General features: G+C 40.8%; 1 protein-coding gene across 1 annotated transcript in view; it reads left to right on the top strand.

Moving 5' to 3' along the window:
- vps13d (vacuolar protein sorting 13 homolog D (S. cerevisiae)) overlaps positions 1-10,732 on the top strand; it is a 57,940-nt gene that overhangs the window by 35,820 nt on the left and 11,388 nt on the right. Inside the window, exons 40-57 of the mRNA XM_015384276.1 lie at positions 522-596; positions 2,053-2,155; positions 2,554-2,706; positions 2,997-3,132; positions 3,232-3,279; positions 4,238-4,388; positions 4,530-4,746; positions 4,834-5,084; positions 5,162-5,353; positions 5,425-5,551; positions 5,631-5,773; positions 6,452-6,582; positions 6,860-7,035; positions 7,226-7,349; positions 7,539-7,774; positions 7,850-7,952; positions 8,311-8,468; positions 9,924-10,032. Coding sequence (XP_015239762.1) covers positions 522-596; positions 2,053-2,155; positions 2,554-2,706; positions 2,997-3,132; positions 3,232-3,279; positions 4,238-4,388; positions 4,530-4,746; positions 4,834-5,084; positions 5,162-5,353; positions 5,425-5,551; positions 5,631-5,773; positions 6,452-6,582; positions 6,860-7,035; positions 7,226-7,349; positions 7,539-7,774; positions 7,850-7,952; positions 8,311-8,468; positions 9,924-10,032 — 2,633 coding nt within the window. The remainder of the gene's footprint in view (positions 1-521; positions 597-2,052; positions 2,156-2,553; positions 2,707-2,996; positions 3,133-3,231; positions 3,280-4,237; positions 4,389-4,529; positions 4,747-4,833; positions 5,085-5,161; positions 5,354-5,424; positions 5,552-5,630; positions 5,774-6,451; positions 6,583-6,859; positions 7,036-7,225; positions 7,350-7,538; positions 7,775-7,849; positions 7,953-8,310; positions 8,469-9,923; positions 10,033-10,732) is intronic.

Raw genomic sequence — 10,732 nt, 5'->3', positions numbered from 1 at the left:
GTCCTTAAAAGTAACTCCATGACCTCTTAATCTGCTGTTTCAAAGACTGTTAAATTCTGCAACAGTGAGTTGTTGCCAGCGGCCTTGGTTACTAAAAGTTATAAAGTGTTGCTTTAAGGTTATAAAGGAATACAGCTAAGTACTTCTGAAGTATGGATTGAATTTTGTTCCATTATTTTTGCTTGCAAAGGATACTTTCAAAAAAATTTTGGAAAGTAAATTGAACATGAATTGAAAATGGGGGGGATAAAAATAGAAAAGATATCAGCCATAAAATACAAAATATTAAAAAAAACAAAAACACTTTTTTTAGTTTCTATTTTGGATTGCACTTTTTTTGTTGTTTTGTTTTTGTTTTTTTCAATTTACAATTTTTTTTTATTTCCATTTACAAAATGTGCTCTATGCTTGCAACAATAATGGAACAAAAGTCACTCCATAGTAAAACTCTAAGCCTTCTGTGTGTTTCTTCTGCCTCTCTCTTTGTCTGTGTGCTTGTAACTGTCTTTCTTTGCTGTCAGGTGCACCTCTTGCTCACCTTAGAACTAGGAGCACAGCCAGCTTGACGTACCTCGAGCAGCAGATACACTCCAGAGGTACTGCTCAGACCTGAGCACTGCACACTCACCTTGAGCAGAGCAGCTTTAGAGTTCAGCAGACAGAAGCCACTTGTTCTGCAGGAAGGGATTTAAGATTCTTTATTTACTTTTAAGTTTTACATTCCACAGTTTTCACAATCTAAACCCCTAATGCTCCCACCTACCTAAGATTGATTAAAAACTGTTTTTTATACTGAGCTATTAAAGTGGAAATAAATAGATGATCTTTCCTGCCTCTTTTTATGTCAGGTAACCAGAGTGCGCAGTATGGTTATGTTGACATTTAATAAAAGAAGGCGAAACTTTTCAAAATTCTAAGCTTTCACACAGTAAATAGTCTTGAGTTTTAACTTTGTTTCACATTGGAGGCTGCCCCCCTCTGCAGCCAAGTTGCCCTATGTCACATAGCTCCTCCTCTGTGGTTTAATACTAGCTCACTCCTTTCCAATATCACTGAGCTCTATACCTACCTTTTTATTCTAATGGGTTAAAACACACAACAATTGGAAAATAGACATACAACTAAAGGCAGTTGTAATCTTAAACCCTCAATTTTTTTTCATTTTTTTTTAAGTTCAGTTTAGGCAACTGGATGTGCCTCTCATCCAAGAGTATACTGTAGGTGAGGAGCACTGAGATTAAAATATTGTAGGTCTAAAAAAGAAATAGGGGTGACAAAATGTGGCTCTGATCCCTCCCACTGGATTGGCCAATGAGTCTCTGCGGAGGGGGCGGGGACGTCTTTGCGTTCACTGCGACACCTACGCAGACGACCTGGTTTCGAAGTATAAATCAGCCTTAAGGCGAGGGCGGGTCAGAGGTGAATCTTCTGGGTATTGTTCTTAAAAGTGCTTTTTAATCAGGTGACTACCTTCTCTATCGCCTGTTGACTGTGACCTGGATGACTGAGAATCTTCACAAATACTCTCTCAAAACTTTTTAAAAGGAAAGTTTCTTGCAACTTTCTTAAAAACTATTTCAGGGGTTGGGGGGGTGGTATCATACATACGAGGTTCATTAGAGCTGATGTCTGAGCAGTGAGCAGGTTTTAAAAGGTGGTGCAGAGCGTTGATAGACAAATTAGGAAAGCTTGCATTCAGTCCAGAGTGGAATGGGGAGCCTGGGGAGGGGTTTTAAAGAGTGGGGGGCTTTGCGTAACCCAAAGTTATTTGTATGATCCAGTTCACTTCAAATGATTTGGACTTGATAAGCACATTCACTCAGTATCATAGTTCTTTGGCCTCTATTGATATTTTTTGGTAATAACAGTTATTATATCTAATTAACTTTGGTGCCTCTCCTTTTTACATTCTGTAAGTAAAAAGAGAATAGATGAATTTGGTATTATTTGATTATTGGGCAGGCAAAGCAGTTGAGGGCAGAAACCAAACAGCACATATTAAAGGGCACCGAAAGCGTCCCTTCTAACTAAACTTTCTATTTTCTTCTAAAGATGTGAAGATTTCCAAAAGGAGGCAACCATTTGTCCCATATGCCCTGTGCAACCACACAGGGTGCACCATGTGGTTTGCGACTTTGACCACAACTCCCACAAGGTAGGTCTAACTGCAGCCTTCATCCTGTTGTCCATCCATGTGTGTCTGTCCAAAACCTGAATTATTTATAACCCTTACTAAATAATTGATTTCCAAATTTATGCCAACATATGTATTCAGAGTGGATGAATTTTATGTGGTTTTATGTCCTGACTTGAATCTGCTACTGAAACCAGGGAAGGAGCTAAACATTAGGGTAATTGCAAAGAGACTCTCCAACCTTTAAGACTCAATTATTATCAAAGATAAACCATCAAATGGAAACATGCAAGGATCTGAAGTAAAATGAAATAAACAAGAAATATTTTTGAAAGATAACTTTGCAGGGGTGTGAGTCCTTTTGGTTTTAAGCTTCCATCCATTCAGTGATGAAGTGATTCTGCATTCAATCACCATAGGGTGGCGCTGTCACACAGCAGCAGCGCGGACTCCATCGCTGATATCCAAAGCTCAGGAACGGATGATACTCATAACATCAGCCAGTGGAGAGAGGTGCTGCCCGGGGAGGAGATCCCCTTTGAGTTTGAGGCCCGTGAGAAGCTTCGCCATCGGTACGTCACTCTGTCCCTGACCCACAGCACCTGTTCATTAGAGCTCATGGATTTAAAGGATTAAAGTGACGTTTCGACTGTACCAGCCTTACTTTTCCAGCAATAGACAAGGCAGTTCATGTCCATGTTGGGTCTGTCCTAAAGACAAATGAATACTTCTTCCCATTAAACTCTCTACATAAATATCAGATATTACCACATAAGTATATTTAATGGCAGTCATTAAAAGTTTTTGCGCTCTGTTGTACTTAGCGTTTGCATCTCTGACCTTGCGTCCCCCTCTCCTGCAGACACACTCATGAGCTGAAGCTCCACCAGCTGCTGGTTCGGGTTTGTGGCTGGGAACAAGTCAAGCCCGTGTCTGTGGACAAAGTGGGAGTCTTCTTCAGATATGCTGCTCCAGACCGAAATAATTCGTCAAACACTGTGAGAAAGAATTGCATCTCTGGGACCTTCGGCCATGTTGGTCATTTGGCCATGTTGGTTATTTTTTATTACCCCCTGTGTTCTTCCTCTGTCTCACAGGTTGGCAGCCCAGTCAGCAGGACCAACATCATCCACCCTCATGTTTATGTATGTACCCTGACACAAAAACATCCTTGGGAAAAGGACTGGATGTATGATATCTGCTAAATCAGATCAAATACCTTTAGATCACCAAGCGTCTCTACAGAAGAAATTATAATCAGAACCTTTTTGGATTAAATTTAGCTAATGTCTTTAAATGTATCAAATCTATATGAAAAATATTACATTGGTTAATAAATCTCAAATATCCTTTTTATATATCTCTAATAATACATTTTCCAAACTTAATTTAAAACATAGAGGACAGTACCGACTGTTTTTGATACCTTTTTCTTTTTTGTCTAGAAAGCAATAAAATAAGCTCTTATCCATTTTTAAGCTTTTACTTTCATAACAATTCAAAGGGTTGTTTAAGTTATCAGACTTTTACACTTTATTTCAGTCTTTTTTTAAAAATAATGTTGTTTTTTTTTCAAATATCGTTTTTTACAAAAAAAAATTTAAATCACGATCCTTTAAATTTGATTTAGGAAAATAAAACTTGAATAATTTTTCAACGTGCAGATAATTTTGGTTTTGGGAGTTTATGGCAGGAAATATAGAGGAATGGTTTTGGAGATGGGTCTGAAAATATTACAAAGCTTCAACACGTTTTACTCTGCTGATGAATGTTAAACTGGAGTATCATGTTATTTCTTGTTTTCGAGAATTTATAAACTACAAAACCCATCAAGGTGCATTTTTGTAGTGAAAGAATTTTCTGAAAACTCAAGAAAATATATTAGGTTTGAGTCTAAAAGGGCATGCAGCTATAAAACCTGCCATGAACCATGTTTGGGTTTAAGAAAGGAAGACATCGTGGATTTGTTCCCCTATCAGCTGATTGAATCCCCATCAATTATGTTGGTGTTCATTATGTGTCAGGGATGCTGTCGAGTCAATGAGTATACATACATATAACTATATAGATAAATTGAATGGAATCTCTTATGCCCCCACCCAGTTCTCTGCACTCCCTCCTGTCAGGGTGGTCTTTGCCATCACCATGGAGGGCAGCGCCCGGAAGGTCATCACGGTGCGCTCGGCTCTGATGGTGAAAAATCGCATGGATGTTCAGATGGAGGTGCGACTGGACAGTCCGTCTGCGCCTGACAGTAAGACTCCTTCAATATGCCACATGCCTGCTCAGCTGCAGCCCACTGTAGATAATATCAGTGAACAATTATTTTACGTCTGTTTATTTCTGTCTTTCATTTAACCTGTTTCACTACATGACTGTTTCTCTGCTTTGACAGAGCCGGTGGTGTTGCCTCCCATCCTGCCCGGCCAGTCCCTAGCCGTCCCCCTCCACCTGACCACATGGCGGCTGCAGGCTCGACCCAAAGGCATGGGCCTGTTCTTCTGTAAGGCTCCGATCCACTGGACCAGCGTGGAGCGACCGGGTGAGGTCAACAGCAGTAAGAGGGACTGCCAGTCAGCAGACTTTGATGATTCAGCCAAACGCAATTTCAGGTACAGTACAATCATAGTTTTCCCGCTTGCAGTCGCTTACATGGAACCATTTGTGGTTACTTACTTTTCTGATCTTGATTTGCGCAGATTCTGTGTGGTCATCAAAAAGGAGAACTTTCCGGAGCAGCAGCCTGCAAGGCGACAGGTTTCTGGCAGCGCTCAGCAGATCTATCGGCAGCCGGGACATACCATCTACCTGCTGCCCACCATGGTGCTGACCAACCTGCTGCCCTGTGACCTCAACTTTTACATTAAAGGAATGGGCATCAGAGGCTCGCTGAAGCCGGGGAAGGAAGCTGTGCTTCACTCTGCTGACACATCCCAGAACATGGAGCTGGGTGAGCCAACACTCTCTGATTGGTCTTGACCTCATTCAACCACCCCTGTCCTCACGGCAGCCCTGATGTGCTTTCAGGCATCCTGCTGGAGAGCTTCCCCGAATGCAAAGAGCTGCTGATTCCGCCTGGCACTCAGAACTATGTGGTGCGCATGAGACTGTATGACACCAACAAACGGCTGCTGTGTCTGACCATCCGTATCATCCTGAGAGCCCAAGGAGCTCTGAAGATCCTGATCTCTGCTCCCTACTGGCTTATCAACAAGACAGGTAATCTTTATATTACGGCTTTAGACTGCTGATTGCATCAAACCTCTTCCTAAACCTCTTTCGTTCCTCAGGTCTGCCATTAATTTTCCGTCAGGACAACAGTAAAACCGATGCAGCGGGACAGTTCGAGGAGCATGAGCTGGCCCGGAGCCTCAGCCCCATACTGTTCTGTTACACAGACAAGGAGCAGCCAGCCATGTAAGCATGCTGACCTCTACCCAGCCTTTGTTTCTAGTAAACCCTGTTATATTGTTTCCTCTGTGGATGCTAATTTCAGGTGCACGATGAGAATTGGAAAGGGGATCCACCCAGATGGAGTTCCAGGCTGGTGTCAAGGCTTCTCCCTGGACGGAGGCAGTGGAGTCAGAGCGGTGAAAGTCATCCAGCACGGAAATAAGCCGGGACTCATCTACAACATAGGCAAGACGCTCTGTTTTAAGATTCGTAAAGAATGGAAGCGAAGTTTGAAAGTTAAACATATGAGTTTAGAAACGCAACATTTTTTTTTAAAGCCTGTATTTCAATTCTCGCCACATTCAACATAAAAAAGAAGGAAATTTGTTTCGAATCTACAGAAAAGGTGGAAATGAATATTGGCCTATTAACATTTACGGATGAAACAGAAAAACAGTTTTCCTGCGACTCATTTAGGTAATTTTGGGCTGGCCACACCATCTGTTTCTCTTTTGGTTTAATACCAGGATGCTGGCCTTTGGAAGGCTTTGGCTTCATAAATGACTAATTTCCGATAATTTCCTCATAAGGTTAAAGCAACATGATGTGTTTGATGTAAGTCAGACTGATCCATGATTCCTGAAATCCGTGTTTGGTCATCATCTGACAAAGTCTGGAGGCTCTAGGCTCAAAAAAATGACCCTGCTTTCTTCACTCCATTAGATTTTCCCCCATTGTTCCTTAAACCTGGCAATATGGGGCAAGTTTTAATCAACTTTCAATCTTTTTCCTACTATTAGACTTTAGGGAGGACTTCTTGTCATTATCAGGCCATGGCGATTATTAATTTGTGATGTTTGTGATGCAGCAGCTTTCTTTCTCAGCTATGCCTTTTGAGTGACTTTAATCTAATCATTCCTGCAGGAATCAGCGTGCGTAAAGGAAAAGGAAACTACAGAGACACTCACATAGTGACCTTTGCCCCACGGTACCTGCTGGACAACCACTCCAGTCATAAACTGGCCTTCGCTCAGAGAGAGTTTGCAAGAGGAATGGTGAGAGGCAGTTCGATAATAGTTTTTGAGAGTAACTGAGTCGTGTAAATATAGCTCTATAAAAGGAACCAAGTTGATTTTATAATTTCTATAACATTGCTTTAATATCTGTTAGTTAAGACAGCTTATTGGTTTTGTTAAAATCTCTCTATTCATTCTATTCATAAGCATCTGCAGTGGGTTGCTTAGGTAGAGGATGCTCAGGATGGGGGAGCTGGTCGCAGATTGAAATGTGTCTCTAAAGAGAAGCATATTTTAACAGCTTATTGTATTATAGGGTGCCTCAAATCCAGAGGGCTACTTATCTACCCTGCCTGGATCCAGCGTCGTCTTCCACTGGCCCAGAAACGACTACGACCAGCTGTTGTGTGTGCGTCTCATGGACGTCCCCAACTGCACCTGGTCCGGAGGCTTCGAGGTCAACAAACCGAAGTCTTTCCACGTCAACATGAGGTGACAGAAGCTAATACAGTTTGGATTCTTAAAATCATGTTTTATATCAAACACAGCATACCATGCACAGATAAACAGTTTTCCTGGAACATAAATTTGTTTAAAAAAAGCTTTTTGCTCCCTTTAAGAGTTTAATGCTTTCTGTTTTCCTTTACGTTCAGCTATTTTAAAGATTTCTTATTTTGAACAGAGACACTCTGGGGAAATGTTTCTTCCTGCGGACAGAGATCAGCCTCAAAGAAGCCACCTACCAAATTTCCTTCACAGACACGGATCAGCTGCCTCCACCTCTCCGCATCGACAATATGTCAGAGGTACGACGCCGCAGCGGGAGCTTCTGATCTGCCCTGCAGGCTCCAGCTTCTCTGCTTCTTTCCTGTCTATAAACCTTCTGCTCATAAAAAAGCCATGATTTAACCGTTATCAGGGTGAAATCTTGGCAGTAATCCATGGTTAGCTTCTAATCCGAGACATAATCATGTGCTTTTGTTTAATACCTTCAGGTTCCAATCCAATTCTGGCAGCACGGTGTGGCTGACATGCGGCTGCACACCGAGGTGAAGGCTGGGTCAGTTCTGGACTATGCCTGCGATGAGCCCACACTGCCCCCGTACATCAGCCTCACCGTGAAAGGAGCGGGATCCTCCGAAGTCACGGCAGACATGAACTTCTTCAGGGAATACAACAAGCTCTACTACGAGAACTTCATCTACATCGCAGCCACACACACCTTCTCTCAGTACGAGCAGTCGGCCACCTTGTGATGCAACGCTGTCAAACCCAAAGTTCACAGATTTCTTTTCTGTATGAGCAGGAATGCGGAGAGGAGGCCTGCTGGGAAGCGGCATCTGGAGAGCTGCGCTGAGCTGGTTCTAGACGTCAATCCCAAGACTCAAAGGGTCATCCTGAGAAAAAAGGCACGACAAAAACTATTTTTTTTTTATAAGATTTTTGGCCCTCCGCCTTCTGGGAAAGGCTGAAATTTGGTTAAAGTATTTTTCCAGGCCTCGAGACATGCGAGACGCTTTCCAGCGTTACCATGAAATAAATATTGTTTAGACATTAGAAGCTGAAAAGTATCCAATTTAGCAACAATGTGGAATTTGTACGTGAAAAATGTGTTTACAGACTGTTTGATCAAAATAATATAATGTGGAAATTATTTTCCTTTTAATTTTGGTAATAAATAATTTGATAAGATGGATTCCAGATACGAGAGATGGGAAAGAGACAGGTGTCTCGCATGTGACTAATATCTTGCTGTCTGTTTTCCAGGAGCCAGGGAAGCGCTCCCAGCTTTGGAGGATGACTGGGGCCGGCATGCTTTGCCATGAAGGCTCCTCTCCACCCCAGAGCAAACCGGCACAGCCTCGACCGCTCGACACCTCCTTGGTGCTGGACATAGCCGGGCTAGCAGCTGTCAGTGACAACAGGTACAAGCTACGCATCGTGCATACTTGCCACCTGGTTACGAAAAATAGGGAGATTTTTTTCCTCCCAATTTCTCATTTCTTGCCTGGTATTTTATTTTTCTCAATATATATATATATATATATATATTTACATTGACAGATACAAAAGCTCAATAACTTCTGTACAGTGCTGGTTAGTATTTCTTAATATATTACATATTTTTAGATCTGATTTAGTTTTTTTTTTTTTTTAAATAGCAGATTTCCCTGTTATAGTTGCTGAATGTCTCTTGTAAAATTAATACCCAAATATTTAAAGCCATTTTTGAATATTCAGAAAGGTATGATACCATCTTGTATTCATTCAGCTCAAATGTTTCTGAGTATTTATCAGTTTTTTTGCGTTTTGTTTCATTTCTCCTGTGAAATATCTGTGAAAACCTTTTCCTAATACCTGCCTGATTTATCCCTGTAATAGATATTCCTAAGACCTTACATCATTGCTGCTGCTGGCCTCTGGTCCAACCTGCCTGGCTCTGCTCTTTATTTAATGGCAATAAAAATAAAAAAAATGTGGAACTCAAAATTTTGGAATTAAAATTAGGAAGCAAAGCAGTAACATAGCACTGTGACGTTTACATTTAAAGTTCCTTTTTTACCTCTTTCCTGACTCTCCTCTCCTGAGACTAATTTTTACTATGTGGAGATCAATTATGAGCACCAAGTCTATTGAGAAATGCATGAACATTGGGTTTATTCCAAGAAAAAACTTACCAGCAACTAATGTTACAGAGGTAGCACCTTTTTAAATAATTGTTAACTGGCTTAAACATATTGATATATTTGCATGTTTTACATTTTTAATGTAACAATTAAGTATAACTTACTTAATAAAGACTTACAGGTTTTGGAAAAACTGCCAAGTTGTTTTGCTTCTAGCTGCTGGTTTTTGCCAAACATTTTGATGCTCACTTTCTAAACTGCTAAGCATCACGTTTCATGTTGAACTTTTGCGCCAGCATGTGTATGCTCATGGTGCATTCAAAGACTCAACCTAACTCAGCTTTGTTTATAAATCCCTTCAAAACAACAGCTGCCTGTACAGCTCGGAAAAAGAGGTTCCTGCATATTAATAACGGGTTTAACTGTTGTAACGCCTGAAAAAAGTGCAGCGGACAGAGAATGTGTAAGGGACATGTCCGTTACGCATATTTATATGTCCCCACAAGCTTACTTTTTTCATTCTTTGAAAATCCGGAGATTAGTAGGAGAAATTACTGATTGGTAACTTGTTCGGAGATAACATAAATTGGGAATCTCCCACGTAAATCATGGTAGTTGGCAAGTATGACACCGTTGGCTACTGTGATAATACACATCATCTCTCAGATGAGTGTTTTACAGCCTATTAAAAAAAAACACCATAATCTTAGCAATTTTTTGAGGTATGCCTCACTCTGATCTGTTTCCTGACAGTTTTGAACCACTGATGCTGAGGAGGCCTGACTCTCGCCGCAGCACTACGCAGACCTGGTACTTCAGCTCAGGCATGCTGACATGTGGCCTTCCACGGCTGGTGGTGCAGGTAGGTGCCTACTTAACTCTGATGTGGCTGTCAAAACCAGTCTTAAAGGCTACTGTAGATCAGGGGTAACCAATTAAAAATCAGCAGGGTCCGAATAAAGAAAATCATCAACCAGTAAAGGTCCGGAGACATTTTTAATGATCTGTTAAAACAGAAAATGAAATGAGATAAAATTATATGTTGAATTTTTAAATAAAAATTATTTTAAAAAATATAAGATTTTTCCATTTTAAAATCTAAAGTGTTTTTTGAACACTTTAGATTTTAAAATGGAAACAATCTTTCAGTTTGGTATATGGATAGTTTCCTGATTCACATATTTTTTTAAACGCCTGAACTGACTGTTTTTTGTTTGTTTGTTTTGTTTTTTTATGGCTTAATGAGAGCAGGAGGCTTTTAGCTGCCCTGCAAGGCTTTAAACCTGGATTTGAATGGCGACAAAGCCATTCTCAATCACATATCAAGGTGCTCATTTTGAGCCTGGATCCATATTTATTTTTGATTCTGTTCATGGTGGAAGATCGTGCTTCACAGCAGTAGGTTGAGCCAAATATACTCAAAATGTTCAGACTTTGCTCCGGTCCGGCCATGTTAAGATCCGCTATTGCAATCGCACCAAACAGGAGAAAGAATGGCGAGAAGATCTGGTTTGTCAAATTAAAATACAGTAACAACAGAACGGTAACTATAAATTAGAGCA

This window comes from Cyprinodon variegatus, unplaced genomic scaffold, assembly GCF_000732505.1.
Source record: "Cyprinodon variegatus isolate N-32 unplaced genomic scaffold, C_variegatus-1.0 Scaffold309, whole genome shotgun sequence".
Taxonomy (NCBI): domain Eukaryota; kingdom Metazoa; phylum Chordata; class Actinopteri; order Cyprinodontiformes; family Cyprinodontidae; genus Cyprinodon; species Cyprinodon variegatus.
Note: the sequence above shows the minus strand (reverse complement) of the source record. Positions and strands in the feature narration are given on the sequence as shown.